The sequence below is a fragment of the Marmota marmota genome, unplaced genomic scaffold (assembly GCF_001458135.2).
Source record: "Marmota marmota marmota unplaced genomic scaffold, marMar, whole genome shotgun sequence".
NCBI classification, from domain to species: domain Eukaryota; kingdom Metazoa; phylum Chordata; class Mammalia; order Rodentia; family Sciuridae; genus Marmota; species Marmota marmota.
Genome location: NW_026000082.1, coordinates 40,025,214 through 40,041,158, shown reverse-complemented (window position 1 = coordinate 40,041,158; position 15,945 = coordinate 40,025,214). Strand labels below are relative to the sequence as shown.

The following is a 15,945-nucleotide window of genomic DNA, read 5'->3' as shown; positions in this document are numbered from 1 at the left end:
GATGACCAGATCCCCAAGCTGGTCAGAGCTTGGAAACACGTATCTTCAAACCAACTCCCCAGCGATGCTCACAGTGGTCAGGTGTGGGGACACTGGGGAGATGCAGGTCCGGGGAGGCCATGTGGGTCACATGTTATTTTGTGACTCTGGGGTAAGAGGGGAGCAACGCCAGCTTAATAGGCTCACACACACCCACAGGTGTGTCCTGATGACATCCCAGAGTCAGGGACAACCTTCCGTCCTGGTACTAATTTGCCAGATTTCTAAGTTTGAGACAGTGTCCCAGGGGTCAAGGGGTAGGAGGCATGTCCTCCCCAACACACGTTGAACTAGCCTGCCATCACCACCCACCAATGCAGGGATTCATCACTTCTTTAAAAATCAAAAGAATTTTTCATATTTTATTATAGAAAATGTTCTTAAAATGTAATGTATTTACTTATCTTCCTTCTGAACCAACTACACCCCTGTAACTTTCTTGCCCTTTCTTGGATGGTCCCAGATCATTGGGTTAATTCCCCTGTGCTGGTCAACAGCTGCCCCACCCCTGGCCCAGCAAGAAGCTGGCAAGAGAGTGAGATTCATCTTACAGAAATAAAAGTCACTTCTCAAAGTCAACTTCTCCGTCAGTTCCAAAATGGCAGAAACTGGGAATCAATAAGCAACTCAATTGTCTGGTCTGAGTGGCCCCGATTCAGAAAATCTGAAAACTGTCGGGTCCCTATATGGAAAATGCTTTGAGTCATCAGTTTTAAATTGCTGATCTAATACATTCAGAATGATGCATAATTGGTTTCCTATAAATCAAAGTGAGCCAGCTGCCAGACGCCCCGATATTACTCAGGTTCCAAATTTGTTGCGTGTAAACCTTGAACCTGTCATTATCTCCTCTGGGCATCTCTTTATCGAGACAGTTGTACTGTCCTGTGGGACATCGAGTCACAGTTCTGAAGGGTGACAGCTCTCTGGAGCCCCCTGTAGAACTGTGCCAACCTTTGAACATGTTCCACTTTTTGAAGTGTTTCAAACCCCTGATCCAACAACAGAGCCTCATCACATCCCATTTTAGAGAGCGTGAAACGGAGAGACACAGAAAAGTATCCTGCTAAAGGTTATATCCAAGCAAGGACTTGAAATAGGACCCTGAGGTTGGGGTCAATCCCAGCTACCGGAGCTGGTGACCTGTAGCAGTGTTACAGAGCTCCCCAGGGGACCAGGACTGTGCCCCTGTGCCTTGCCAGGTACCTGACACACCCCAGCAGATCCCAGTGCGGGCTGTGTCCCAGGTCCACCCCACACTGACCACTCCAGTGGACCCTGTGATGGAGCTACTGTGAACACCCGTCTGGGGCACAGAGATGTTAAGGAGCCTGCCCTGGAGCTGGTGACAGGCACTGAGGCCTTGAGCCCCAGAGCCCACCCTCTGAGCCAACCAACCTGAGTGAGTCAGAGTGGCCACCCCTGTTCAACACGGGGCCCGGACAAGGCTTCTGTTTGGACCTGCAGCCTGGCTGATGGCCAGGAGGGCAGCATGACTCATCCGTGTGTGGTCCCCCAAGCCATGGTGACAGGCATACTGCAGTAGCTGAAGAAGGGCCACATCCCAGGGCCTTCTGGATCATTCATGAGCTCTAGCCAACTGCCCCAGGGAGAACGGCCCTGCCCTGCAGGGAAGGAAGGAAAGAAATTGTTAAGCTCGAATTCGGGACCCCCAAAAGACCACCAGAGACCAAGATCGATGTAAAGAGCATAAGAGGTGTTTATTGCGAGCTAGCTCGGTCCTCAGCGCGCACACACACAGCAACTGGTGACACTGAGAGGCCCCGAGCCCAGCGTTTGCAACAGTTTTATACATTCTTTGGAGAAGGCAGGGACCCCCACATACATCATAGCATCTCTTAGCAAATCATCACACATCGCGGGAAAATCAAACAACAACTCTAAAACATGATTAGCACATTCACTGGCGGGAACAAGTTGGGGAGGGGTGATTGGTGAGTACAAGAGGGGGATTCGTTTGAACTGATTGGTTTAAGCCAAAAGGGGTGTTCGTGCTGAACTACATGGTTTCCCAACATGTTATCAACCACCATAAACTACTGGGAGGGTCATCTGGCATCCCAGGTATTTTCCTGTCTCATGCTGATTGGTGGCTGCTAGGGGGTTGCTATGGATCTAGCCTGACTGAGTCAGGGACACCTGGCGCAGCAGATCTCTCCTGTTATTTGTAGATAAACAACTTAGCAGGGTGGGAATGTGCCTAGGAGTGCTCTGTGGGTCTTTCCAAGGACAAAGGTGATGTCCCTTCCTTGGACAGGCTTTGCTCTGAGGTAGAGGCTGGTTTTTCAAAATAAAGTTGTATAGATGCAGCTGTTGCCACCTCTGATGCAGATGATGACATTCAGGACAACCACACAGCAGGGTCACACTATGGCCCAAGCTCCAAGGGAGTCCTGGCAGGACAGATCTGGTCTATCATTCAAGCTTTACAAACCCCTGTGGGGACAGTCCTGGGACTCCCTTTTCGTGGGCAAAGAGACTGAAGTTTCAATGACAGGGACCTGGAATTTCACAGCTAGGAGCCAGGAGGCTGTGGACTGGGCCACACTCTACCTGCAAGGTTAGTGTTTCTCCTGCCAACCTTCCGTGTGGCTTATTTTCCCCCATGGAATTAAGATGGGCGATGGGCAAGCTGCGGTTCATGTTTTACTTATTTTTCTGTTTAACTGGTTTTTTTCACTTTAGTCATTTAGGTGTCAATGGGGAATTGCAGGCCAAAGTTGGAGAGGAAACCCGTTTTCCTCTTTTAGGTCCATCCCTGGGGGCCTGCAAATTAAAAAAAAAAAAAAAAAGACTAACAGCAAAGGGGGTGCAGGATTTTATTAACATGTGTGCGCCTGGTAGTTCACAGAAAGATGAAACCAAGAAGCTGTTTGACTCCAGGGCCTATGTATCCTCTTAAAGGAAAGAGTTTGGCCCTCTAGGGTAATCAACGGTGGTGAAATGGCTAGGAAATAATATAGGGGAGACAAGGGAAGAGGAAAGGCTTTTCTACTGAGGTCTGTTTGTGCAAACTCATCTCGGCCTGAACCCAGGCTCCAGAGAGAGGAGCTCTTCTCCTCCTGCGACTCCTTCCTCCACAGGAGACCTGTGCCCGGCTTCTAGTGGGCTAAGGGCGGGGCGGAGAACTCTCTTCCGGCCTCTGCTCATTCTCAGTTGCCTTCAGCTCAAAACAATCCTTCTGTCAAAGTGGCATGTTCTGGGGTGACGCCTTCTGCTGCCCTTCCCCAGGGAGGAGGATTATGTACTGGGGGGCACGGAGCCAAAAGGGACAGGAGCAGCCTAGCGCTGGAGTCTCCGGAATCTGGGGCTCCTCGTAGCTCCCCAAGAGCAGAATGGATGTTCCTCGGGGGGCCTCCTTCACCTTGGCCTCTAGCCCTGCCTGGGCGTGGCTTCCCAGGGCAGAGCCAAAGAGCGCTGGCTGGCACAGGGGCCCGTGCTGTGCCCAGACCAAGCCTCTCCAGATCCTTTAACCACGTGGAGATGAAGGTCACTTGGTACTCGGTGTCCTTGACACCTCTGAAATGCCTGCCAGCTCGCCCAGCAACTTCAGATTGTACACCACCTCTACCTGATGAGAGATTTTAATTCAATTTAATTTAAATTTGCAGCCCTGGAGACGGAACTGAGGTTCTGTCTAGGCAAGAGCTCAGCCACTGAGCCGTGCCCCTTGCCTCTGATTCTATTTTGTTCTTCTTTTCTTTTCTGTTTTTGGTCCTGGGGATTGAACTCAGGGGCACTTAACCACTGAGCCACATCCCCAGCCCTCTTACGAATTTTATTAGAGACAAGGTCTCACTGAATTGCATACGGCCTCACTAAATAACTGAGGCTGGCTTTGAACTCACCATCCTCCTGCCTCAGCCTCCCAAGCTGCTAGGATTACAGGCGTGGGCCACCGTGCACAGCTCTATTTGTTCTTAATGGACACCTTTTGTTGGTGCCATTGTTCTTGGTTATCCCTGGACCAGAGATATAAATTTCCTTCTTAAATAAATTATTTCAGTTAAGTGAAAGAAAAAGAGAGAGAGAGAGACAGGGAGGGAGGAAGGGAGGAAGTACTCAACGTGGCCTGGGGAAGTTCCCCATGATCCACCAGGGTTTGAGCAGGCCTTCTCAGCCCCTCGAGGGTGGCAGATGAAGCAGTAGCAGCCCTTGGCGTAGGGCTGGGCTGGAGGTCGGTGTGCCCAGGTGGGGTGAAGGAGCCCAGGTACCAGCAGGCTGGGCCTCGGGACTGGCAGAGGGGCAGGTCTCTGCTGCTCTGGGCGTGGGGGCAGGAGAGTAGTGGAGCAGGACTGGGGAGCACCGCAGGCAGAGAGGGTTCTACACCTGCTCAGCGTGGCGCTTGGCCGGGTGCAACTTGTGACAGACGCAGGCTCCTGCCCCATCCCACCCAGGCCCACGGAGTCTTCAGGTTGTGAAAATAAAAGGTAAAGTGGTGACGGGCGCGGCCCTGGGAGAGTGTTCCAGGTGGAGCCGGAGGCCACGAGGACACAGGACCTCTGCGTGGTTCACGCTGCGGCCTGGGTGTGGGCTCTGGTCCCTTCTGGTGCCAGCGACGACGGGGACGCCTTGCTCCACCATGCCCAGAGACTCAGACACGAGTCTTGCGTGGACGTTTTTACTTCTTTTCTCCATCTTTTGTGGATCACAAAGACCCTGCACCTGTTCTCGACTCCCACAGATGTTTCCCCACAAAAGAATTGTTGCTGCCCCGAAATACCCCGCTGTCTGCTCCCTCGGCCCCCCTCTTCCTCCAAACACCGACTCGGAGCTCTCTGGATCTGCCTTCCCAACTGCTGTTCCTAAGACCCCCAAATAAAGTCCCATTCAGGGTCCCAGTTTGTCTTGGTCCACAAGGTGTGGGGCCCAAGGGCCTGCATTATAACAGGACCCCACCCCTGGGGGGACGACTCTTGTCCCTCATTGAGTTGATGACCTTTGCTTTTGGGGGTCACCCTCTGGGAGGGCAGGATGGCCCCAGGACCCAGGGTTTAACATGGCTTTTGCTCACCCTTGCCGGGCCCCTGCCACTTCTGCTGATGGAGTGAGCTCAGGCGAGATGTGTCCCCATCTGTGAGCTGGGAGCACTGACCCCACCCTGCAGGGCCACGCTGAGTCCTGAATCCTGGAAACCTGTCTTCCCATCCCCCACTCAGGAAGTGGAGCCACCGACGTGGGACTGTCACCTCTCCTGCTCGGCACTTCCAGCCCTGGGGTGCCTGGGGCCAGGGAAGGGCACTTATGGGGTCCTTCAGCAGAGCCAGGGACACCTGCAGCCTCCTCTCCGCTGACCCTTGATAGGAGGGGACAGCCCCAGCTTCCCCTTATCAGCCACCCACTGGGGTTGAAAGAGGCAGCCCCCCTAAAGATTGCACCTCATTCCAGTGACTCCCCAGGGAGTGTGTGTGGGGGGGTTGTTCTTGGCAGGGGGTGGATTTCTGATCCCTGGAAGGAGGAGGCTGGGAGGTGATATACTTTCCATCTGCCATCCTGCCCTCCACTCTGTCCCAACTCTCACCAGTGGCAGGTGCACATGAGGAAACAGATGAGGGTTGGATGGAAAATTTCCTTCCCTGGGGAGGCATTAGCACCTCCGTGTTAGTGATCACAAAATCAGGATCAGAGAAGTAGCCCCACTAGCCCAAGGTCACACAGCTGGGAAGGAGTCCAGTTGAGAGAAATAGGATGGGCTTTCCTATCAGTCCCTATTCATTCATTCATTCATTCATTCATTCTCTTATTAGAATTTCCTCTCCTCAGCCTTGTTCTGGATGCTGGAAAGGTTCCTCTCCATCCTTGTCTTCCAGGTGCTCACATTCTGGTTGAGAGTTGGGGTAAGGGAAACAAATGGCTCAATAAGTACTTGATTAAGAACCAGGGACATAGAGAGGGCAGGAGAGGAGAGTGGAGCGGGTAGGGGGTGCTGTGGGTTGGGGGCACAAGCTGGGCTCTGGGTGGAGAGGGGCCCGGAAGCATCTCCCACTCAGGTCCCCAAATTGCAGGCCGTGGCCAGGAACCTAAAGGTGAAAGAAGCCCGGAGGGGCCCTTGGTGGCCTGCTCTGAGCCCCCCTAACTGCCTTCAAGTCTTTTTACATTTTAATTTAAAAACCACTGGAGGCCTCTGTCTGGAGAGCAGGCGGGTCCCCAGCAGAAGAGAAGAGGAAAACACAGAGCTTCCCTGGGGTCAGGACAGGTCTCACGCTGACCTCAGGCATGAGCGTGAGGTCAGGGACCCCCCCCACACACAGGCAAATGCCCCAGGGCGGGAAGGCAGGAGCCGGGCCAGAGGGCAGGACCTGGGGAGGAAACAGACAGGGACCTGGGGAGCCATGGTCACCACGCTGGCCCCGGCTGGGCGGCCAGAGGTAGAACCCTGGGTCATCCAGTGGGCGGAAGGGCCTGGCGTGGGCTAAGGCGCTCCAGGAGGGAGGGCTCCATGCCAGGGCCACCATGGTCCTCAGTGATTCTAACCCTTTTCCTGCTTTGTCACACCCCACCCCCACCTTATTGTCCCCAGGAGTGGCTAATCCCCCCCTGGGGCACCCGGGCTGAGTCAGGAGCTGTCCTAGAGTGTGGGAGTTAAGGTGGAACACGCCCTAAAGCCAGAAAGACCTGGGTTCGATTCCAGCCCTGCCACTTATCAGCTGTGACTCAGGGCGGCAGTTTCAGTTTCTGCAGCTGCAAAACCCGGGTGACTACACCGGAGCCTGCAGCGGTGGGGGAGGGGGAGGGGCGCCACGGTGTTCCACGCCAGGTGTTCCCTGTGGGCCCCTCTCCTCCCCCACTGGGTGACCTGAAGGGAAAAGGAAGTACCGTGGCTGTGCCCTCCCGCCCGCTGGTTCACACAGGTGCACGTGGGGGATGTGGGTGGGGAATGGATGTCCCCCGGGAGCTGTCCTTCCTTTCAGCTCTGGTCCAATTTCAATAAATGGGACCTGAGAAGAGCTCAAGGGTTAGGGCCACTGCTTACCTTGGGACCCACCGTCCCGGCTGCCTGAGGTCCCCCTTCCTGCTTCCTGACCCTAAGTCCCACGTCTCAGCCTATCTGAGAGTCACTCATTCACACAACAAATACCGACTGATCTCCCACTAGGTGCCAGGCCTACGCTGGGTGGGGGAGGTCACAGGGAGACCCCTGCACCCAGCCCTACCCCTCAACCATGAGAGTATTTCAGCCCTCAGCCTGGGCAATGCAACATCCTGATTCTATCAGCTACCTGCCCCTTGGGGACATTGACTCTGTCCCCTCTCAGGGACAAATAAATCCGGAAGTCTCTAAACCAACCATTGCCTTGGGCCACTACCGGTTTGGGGGGGCCTATCCTATGGAGAAGTCCAGTGGCTGTGATGGGCTAGACACAGAAGAGACAGTGTCTTCTGGGCTGGACCCTGACTTGAGGTCTGGAAACACAGCAGCCATGAGTGGCCCCCTAAGGGCAAAGCCAGCACTGCAAGGGTGGCCCACCCAGGAGCAGGAGAGAAACCAGGCTTTGATGACATCATCAAGTTGCCAAAGAGCCAAACTTGGAACCTCCCTCCCTGTCAACTTCGTGTCCCATGACATCATCGACGCCCTCAGCGTGGAAATCCACGGAGCCAGTTATCAGCTGGAAGCTCATCTTCTGCTTTTGTCAGGGTGGGGGCTCCTGGGGACGGAGCCCAGGGACTCGTGTTCTCTAGCAAGCCCTCTACCACTAGGCTACCCAGCCTAGCTGGAACCTTCTGGATGGTACAAACAGGACACAGAGCAGTCCCTGTGCCTCTGCCTTTTGCAGAGGCAAAAGAAGCCCCAAAATTTAGTATAAATGAGGAGCCAATGAACAGACACTCAGCCAGCGGACACTGATGCCCTCACTTTGAGCTTGGTGAGGACCTGGCTGACATCCCAGCTCTGCTCATCATTTGCTGATCCTCTGCATCTTCCTCACCTCCCTCAAACTCTACAGCCACATCTTGACCCTGGTGAGAGCCGAGGCTTCTCCCTATGACCCTCTCCTCAGCCAGCCGTCAGCTCCACCCCAGGAGAAGCCCGCCTTGGTTCCTGACCTGATCACCATAGTCTTAGGGAGTGTGCATCTGCTGGACTTAGAGCCCAAGGCTTGAGACTTTAGATCTGACGCTTGAGCTTAGCACGCAGAGGGAATGTCTGTCATGAGCCTGTCATGATTAAGTGTGTTTGCAGGGCTTAGAATTCATCTAGAATTGTTTGCTGTGAATTGATTCTGTCTTTTGCAGTGCCTAGCATTAAGGATGGTCATTTCTTGATTAAGAACCTATAGAGTGAAAATGCATTGTGTGACTTGAGAACTGAAAAGGGCAGAAGCTCATGAACATTCTTTATTTCTCCTCCTCGACTGCATAAGTCGCACCTTTTGCCCATCGCGACAAGTACTCACATACAAGTAACTCTTCTTATTTTTCATGTCTACTTCACACACAAGGAAACCGAGATCCCTCAAGTAGGGCACATGGATAGTCAGAGACAGCACTGGAATGTTTTAAAATAGATTTTTGGGGGGGTTCACAGCAAATTTGGGTGGGAAAGAATGGAGATTTAGCAACCTCCTGTCCCCTCTACCATCACTGTCCCTCACAGGAGTGGGCGTAGAATGATAATTTGGACCCAGAGCCTATAGTTTTTAATTCCTCTCACACTGCCTCGCTCGACCTACTGAGTTTCGGGAAACCTGTACCATAGGTCATTGCCCAAGTGTGTGACACAGGCCACAGTGTGGGGAGCCCCAGGTGCCTCAGCTGGCCCCGTGGCTGGACACACAGCTCATCATATATGAAGGATGGATTGTGGATCCTTATAAGAAAAAGCCATCTGCCTAAATGTGTGTTTCCCCAGAAGCAGAGCCCAGATGAGGATCCTGTGTAAATTTCTCACCGAGGGCTGTCTCTGGAGAAAGCTGCAGAGAACCAGGAGAACAGGCCGGGCCAGCGGAAGAGGCAGGGAGGAGAGGTGGTTCCAGAAGTCTCTGGGGCTTCCTACCACCCTACCTACCACCCGGAGGAACTCTGGGCACTGACCCAGATGGTCCTGCATGGAGGCAGGGGGGCCAGGCAGCTGTGCCCTCCAGGGTGTTGAACTTTGGTCAGTCACAGGTGGCCTCCTTGGGTGTGTGTGGGGTGGGGGGGTGCAGGGCCAGGAAACTCCCAGAAAAGAAGAGAAGGAGGGCAGATGTGGGGGCTTTGCAGCCAATACCTGGCTTGGTTGGGAGTGGAGTCCTGAGTCCGGGAGGGATCTGGATGGGACACCAACATCCTCTCCAGCCCCTCTCCAGAGCGTTCATGATTAGCTCATCTGATCCCCAACAGTATGTGGGAAGCCGAGGAAACACAGATGAGGCGGACGTGGTCTGTGTCCTCGAGGTGCGCCTGTCTGGCTGGGGACGGGGAGGAGTCCCGGTCACCCCTCATGGGAAGCCCCAGCCAGGGCCAGGGGAGCCAGGAGGTGCCCGTGAGCCCTGGAGGGAGGAGAGATGAGCCAGGAAGACTCTCCTAGGAAGCAGCCCTTTCTCCCTGAGAGGCCCGGGGAGGCCATCCAGGAGGAGGGGGCCACAGGGCCATTTCTGCAGGAGGACCCTGAGCAAGTGCCAGAGGCAGGAAGCAGCAGGCCAGGAGGGAGTCTGGGGCTACAAGAGCCGCGGCCTCCTCCCATCATGGCCTCCTCCCACCCTGTCCTCAGAGTTTGTGGAGGCCTGCTCTGTTCTGAGGCTGCTCTGGGGTGCAGCTTGGGGAGAGGGGCTGGACTCCCTGGGGCCCAGTTGGGAAGAGGGACATGGGGCCAGACGGCCGGGCTCTGAGGGGCTCTATGCTGGGGCCGTGGAGGACCTGGGGGTTTCAAGAGTCACTCGGACAGGATGATCAACATTGCGCTTTACAGCAGCCACTCAGGCTGTGGCTTGGGGTAGGTGAGAGGGACCAGCAGGGGTGGCAGTGGCAGGAAGCCAGGCCCACACAGCTGCCTCGACCCCCCAGCACCCCTCCCATGACTGCTTTGGCCCAACCTCATGGTCCTGGGTGCTCCCTGGCCTCTGCCCACCCTCAGGGGAGCCGGCACTGCCTTGGGTGGGAGAGTCCAGAGGTCGGGCCCAGCAAGGGCGAGGGGCCCTTCCCCCTGGACTGTTTTAAAATCCAGCTGGTTAGATGCCAGGGCGGGACAACGGCAATGCCCCGAGATGGGGAAGGATGGCAGGGGAAGCGAGTTGGGCTTCTAGCATGAAGGAGTGGGGTCCTGGCAGCGGGACCGCCAGTAGAAACGCAGGAGCTTGTTGTAGGAGTCGAGGTTGCTCTTCAGGCAGAAGGCCACCTCCTTGTCACAGGCACACAGCTGCTGCTCGCACCAGCTCCCCGTGTGGGCTGTGGGTGGAGGAGGGGGCCGTTGAGCCGCTGCCGGGGAAGCCCAGACAAGACCTAGTCCAGGGGCCCTGGAAGGCCGCCCAGTCCCTGCTCAGCTTGGAGGTGCCCCCAAAGCCATGGGACTCCCTGTGTGTCTTGGTCCTTGCCTACTGTCACCCACCCACTACACAAATATGGAGCACCCCACACCCACAGGGCTGGTCCTGGAGGGAGAGCACTGAACAGAACGGGTGGCCGGGGGTTGGGGGACAGGGATGAGACTGCCGCAGAATGAGTGCACACGCAGGGCTGGAGAGGACGAGTGGAACGGTGGTGAGGGGCCACGGGAGCCACAAGCTGGCTGCAGCGTCTCCTCCTTCCAGGGAGAGCTGGGGAGGGCAGGGAGGGAGGGGCCAGGATGGAGGAGAACGTGCAGACTCCAGGCCCGAGGGACCACCTGCCTCCATTTCTGTATCTGGAAAGTGGGGTTAATGACGGGGGCTGCTCAGAAGGCCATCGTGGGAACTAAAGAGTACAAAGTACTTAGCCTAGAGTGGGTATGGTTATTATTCAGCCGTTAGTTAGCCGGGCATGGCGGTGCACACCTATAGACCTAGTGAGTCAGGAGGCTGAGGCAGGAGGGTTCACATGTTGGAGGCCAGTTTCAGCAACTCAGAGAGACTCTGTCTCAAAACAAAAATCAATCAATCAATAAATAAAAGGGCTCAGTGGCAGAGCACCCCTGGGTTCAATCCTCAGTACAAAAACAAAACAAAAATAAACGAAGTCTTCAGTTACCAACATCTGCTATCAAAAAAGACCTTCAGATTCTCAGCCCGAGGGCCAGCTGACCTAGGGGCTAGGTGACCTGTCCTTTGGAACTCTGTGAACCAGGGAAACGCTTCCCCGCTCTAGTTTGAGCGTCCTTGTCTGTGCAACGGAGATGGGGGTCTTGCTGCCCCCTTGTGGGCTGTTATGAGGGTCAGTAATGGTGAAAGTAACAGCAATGCCAAGGGCAGCCCCGTGGGTTTCTGTGCGTGCTCAGTGGCAGCCATCCTGTGAGGCTCATTCTGTTGGTTTCATTTGAGTTCTTGCAATAACTATATGGAGTAGATTACAGATAAGGATACTGAGGTTCAGAGAAGTCAAACAATGTGCTTGTGGTCACAGAACTGATCAGTGCTAGGCCTGGCTTCCTGATGCCAAAAGGATCAGACCTCCCCTTGGACCTCTCCTTACCCCACACCCATGCCTGCTTCTCCTCCACAGCCCAGCTGCTGCCACCAGACACGTAAGAAGAACAGAGAGGTCAGGTAGCTTATGCATGGCCACTCAGCCTTCAAAGGCAGTGAGGGCCAGAACTCCCCCCCTGAGCCTCCAGCTCTGACCCCAATACCCAGATACTCACGGCACTGGACGTCCCCCTGGGAAAAGGTGTAATTATAATGGTCCCTCTTGGGTCTGCATTGGTAGGTCCTCAGGTGTTTGTAGCAACAATCATGCTTCTGGCAGCACCTGGTGGGACAGGCAGGGCGCCCAGCTGCATGGGTCACTAGCTCACACAGGTCTCTGGCTCTTCCCACCCATGTGCCCACCTGGGAAGAGTCAAGGATCATAATAGCTAACATTAATGCCTCTGGTGCCCCAGGCACCTGCCGCGACTGAACATTCTCTCTTAATCCTCGAGGCCACCCAAGGCTCGAGGAAGTCAGCCTGTAAGTGGTGGCTCAGGGACATGCCCCCAGCCCTGGCGGGCCTCACCCTTCCTCGGGCCAATTCCCAGGGTGGTTGAGAGGATCAAATGAGACTCAGCAAAAAGAGGCGGGGGCTTTGAAACACCTCGTACAGTGGCAATAGGGAGTGTGTGTGTGTGTGGGGGGGAGGTGTCATTACTAGATTAGGGGACAGGAGTGCAAGAGGGTCAGACCTGCAGAGACCTGGGCTACCACCTAGAAGGATGGGGATTCAGGAGAGGCTGTAACATAGTAGGTGCTCAGCAAAATGAATTCATTAAATGAATCCATGAATGGAGAAGAAAGGAGCGTCTCAGGCTAGGACTACGGGCCTGGGAAGGGGGTTACCAGTCTGTGGCATCTTTGGGCTGGCCTCTGCCACCAAGTCCGCAGTAACAACCATAGGGCCAGTAGTTGAAGAGGGGTATCTTCTTGGTCACTTGCCGGACCATCTTGTTCAGATTCAGGAGGCCTCCCTGGGCTGGAGTCAGACCTGGCAAAGAGTCCAGCAATGAGGAGAGGGGACAGACGTCCCGGGGACGCCGTGGGCCCCAGGGTGACCTCTGCTGGATGAGGGGATGGGGAACTTCGAAGGATAATGAGGATAAAATAATAACTACGACCATAATCAAAAATACAGTGCTGTCTGGGAGCGCTGAGCGCTTACCACGCCCTGGGTTCAATGCCCGGAACCAAAAAATAAGATAAATAAAATAAAAATATCATGACAGTTATATTTTTATATATTAAGTGCAGGCCTTTTTCTGTATTGATTTATCTCCATCCCATGAGATACATGCTGATTTTTTAAATAAATAATCTTTTTATTTTGGAATAATTCTAGACGTACAGGAAAGTGGTAGAAATAACACAGAGGGCCCCCCCCCCCCCCCCCCCCCCCCCCCCCCCCCCCCCCCCCCCCCCCCCCCCCCCNCCCCCCCCCCCCGTCCCCCCATCCGGTTTCCTCTAATGTATCACTTTACACTTGTGAAAACAAACATGGGAACAACAGACGCCTTCTTTTTTAGGTGTGGCTGAAGGTACCATTTTTGATCCCTGGTTTCAGGTGAGCGGACTGAGGCTCAGTGACTTGCTCAAGGTCATGGGGGCGGTGGCAAATGGAATCAGAATTGGAACCAAGGCAGCCTGGAACCTTCTCTGTAGTCCAATGCTACCCCCTCCACCCCCCAGGGCAGTTCCAGTGTGAAAGAGCCCGTGTGGCTCTCCCGGAAGCAGTGTGACCTAGGAATCGGCGCTTTTCACTTCAGTCCCAATAGCTGCGGGCTAGAATCGATCCCGAGGGGAAATCCATTTCATTGAGGGAGAGGAACACGTCAGGCCGAGTTGGGAGAAATAAAATACATTAAGTCAGGGAACTCGGGTGTGTGTGTGGTGGGGGGGGACGATGGGAGGAACAGGCAACACAGAATTGGACTATGGCCCTGAGCAATTGTTCAAGATCATGGGGCCTGTGTGTCCAGGTGGAGCCCAGGGTCTCACGGGGAGACAGGGCCGGGCAGCCCCTCCAGGTGACCTTAGCCATGGTACCCCACCCTCAGGGAACAAGGCTGCAGTGAAACTCCTTAGGACACAGGGGTTCGAGTGAGGGGTTGGGAGGGACTCGTGCAGGGGACAAAGGCTGAGATCACAAGCAGGTGGCCTTGGGCTGCATCTAGAAGTGAGTGGACTGTTGTGTCCCCTTGACATGTGGGAGCCCACACTGCCACTCCTGTTTGACCCCGTGGCTCTAGCTGAATGGGATGCTAAGCTTTGACTGTTGATGAAGGGTCCCAGGCCCTCTGGAATCATCTGGGATTCCCATCAGGAATTCAGCGATTCCCAGATTCTGTGATAAGGAACCCCAGGGCAACCACCTTGTAGATCAGCCGAAGACCTGAATCAGATCCTTGCCCTTCTTAGTGGCCTCTGCCTTCTTTTCCTTTCCTTCCCCCTCCTCTCTTCTTCTCTCCCCTCCTCCCCCTCTCTCTCTTTATCATAATTTTTGGGGGGTACCAGGGATTGAACTCAGGGGCACTCAACCACCAGGGATGAGCCACATCCCCAGCCCTTTTATGTATATTATCTAGAGACAGGGTCTCACTGAGTGGCTTAGCACCTCATTTTTGCTGAAGCTGGCTTTGAACTTGAGATCCTCCTGCCTCAGCCTCCAGAGCCGCTGGGATTACAGGTGTGTGCCACTGTGCCCAGCTGTTTACCAAAAATCTCAGTGAGGACAAGTCCAGCCTGAGAAATTGAGCACATGCCACGCATACAGGGGCTTTGGTGACCTGGCTTAGCCTGCTAGCAACTTCTGTCCTGATAGCCTTTCCTGACCTCAACTGCCCTCAAGAAGGTGGCGGGGCAGAAGGAGATGCTGCATCTCTGTGCACGAGCTGTGTGTTATTACTTACCACTGATCACACCTGCTCCAGACGTGGCATCAATGTTCTTATTAGTTCCTTCCAACATCCCTATATAGGGGATGCTTTGTACCCATTTAACAGATGAGGATGTGGCGAGGTTGGGGGGCTTGGCCAAGGAGATGGTGAGGTCCTGCTTGAATGCAGGTTCGTCTCTACACTATGTTGCCTCTTTACATCTGAGAGACGAATTTTTGTAGCTTGTTTGCAAATTTTATAACGATTTTCATTGTAACCTCAGAGGAGTGTTGCTCTTCCGTTGCAAAAAGTCCCAAGACCACATAAAATTTCTTTTTTAAAAAAACACAAGACCACGCTGGGCGTGATGGGGCACGCCTGTAATAGTAGCGACGCAGGAAGCCAAAGCAGGAGGCCCTCAAGGTTGAGGCCAGCCTCAGCAATTTAGCAGGACTCTTTCTCAAAATAATAAAGAATAAATAAAAGGGCTGGGAACATATCTCAGTGGCAGAGTGGGTTCCGTCCTCAGGGCCAACAAGAGAAAACGACAACAACAGAAACCAAGACCTTTCTAAAGTCACTTATTTTGAGATAGAGCATGAAAACCAAAACAGGAAGTACTTTGCTCTTGATCACATTTTCACATTTGGTCTGTTGAAGACTTGGCCGAAGCTGCCCCAGCCCCCCTTCCCACCAATGGTCAATGGAACCCCTTCCCTTGCCCAGTGGTAATGGACATGAAAGGGCTCTCTCTGTAAGCAGAGCGCTGTGCGTGTACCGAAGATGGCTAAGGTTCCATCAAAGGATGGGGGTGAGCAAGTGGGAGGGTCCCCTTCCTGTAACTTGTGTCCAAACCGCCACAGGGGTCAGCCCAGCAGGCCCTCGGGCTCGGCACACCACCCAGTGTGGCCACCTGTGGCTCTCTGACTGAAGTCACCATCCTAGGGGACTGGCAGCCACTGGTGGCTCCTTGTAGGGGGTGGAAGGATTAGAGGACCGGGTGCAGGCAGGGGTCAGAGCAGCTGCCACCCAGTCCACAGAGGAGCGTGGAGGGCCCATCCGCATCCCGCCTTCCCCCCCCAGCATGTGTCCCCTCCCCACTCACCAGCCGCCACCAGCAGCCCACACAGCAGGGCAAGTCTCATGACGCCAGCTCAGAGCAGCGCAGGCAACTTCCAGAAGCACCCGCATGCAGGCCGGGCAGGGGCACGGGCACTTATACCAGATGCACCCGCCCAGCCTCGCCCCCACCAGTTCCAGCCCCATCTCCAGGGGAAATGACCTCTGCTCCTTCGGCTTCCTCTTTTCTGGGGTTGAGAAATTGTAATTTTTGTTTTTCTCTTTTTTTCTGTGCAGCGCTGGGAATCAAACCCAGGACCTCACGCACTGTAGGCAAGTGCTTTCCCACGGAGCCTCATCCCAGCCCC

The 15,945-nt window shown here is 54.6% G+C and overlaps 1 protein-coding gene across 6 annotated transcripts; it reads right to left on the bottom strand.

Annotated features, from left to right (window-relative positions):
- Nucleotides 1-2,855: 2,855 nt before the first annotated feature.
- Nucleotides 2,856-15,794, bottom strand: Pla2g2d (phospholipase A2 group IID). Of its 6 annotated transcripts, none has more exons than XM_048816198.1 (4): nt 15,624-15,794; nt 12,489-12,633; nt 11,816-11,922; nt 2,856-3,631 (listed from the first exon to the last, which is right to left on the bottom strand). In XM_048816198.1, the coding sequence occupies exons 1-4, from the start codon at nt 15,661-15,663 to the stop codon at nt 3,228-3,230; spliced, it is 696 nt and encodes a 231-aa protein (XP_048672155.1). In that variant the 5' UTR covers nt 15,664-15,794; the 3' UTR covers nt 2,856-3,227. The 6 variants fall into 6 exon arrangements, with proteins under 6 accessions (XP_048672155.1, XP_048672154.1, XP_048672158.1 ...); XM_048816197.1 differs by lacking the exon at nt 15,624-15,794 and adding an exon at nt 14,552-15,486; XM_048816201.1 differs by lacking the exons at nt 2,856-3,631; nt 15,624-15,794 and adding exons at nt 3,877-5,881; nt 14,552-14,909.
- Between the last annotated feature and the right edge of the window lie 151 nt (nt 15,795-15,945).

What these genes read in the sequence shown, in the direction of transcription:
- Pla2g2d (XM_048816197.1), bottom strand. Translation starts at nt 14,609, where the DNA reads ATGTTGGAAGGAACTAATAAGAACATTGATGCCACGTCTGGAGCAGGT. An exon ending in TGGAGCAGGTGTGATCAGTG is followed by an intron (nt 12,634 to 14,551) that starts GTAAGTAATAAC and finishes ACTCTTTGCCAG; the next exon opens with GTCTGACTCCAGCCCAGGGA. An exon ending in CCAGGGGGACGTCCAGTGCC is followed by an intron (nt 3,632 to 11,815) that starts GTGAGTATCTGG and finishes ATCTCTCATCAG; the next exon opens with GTAGAGGTGGTGTACAATCT.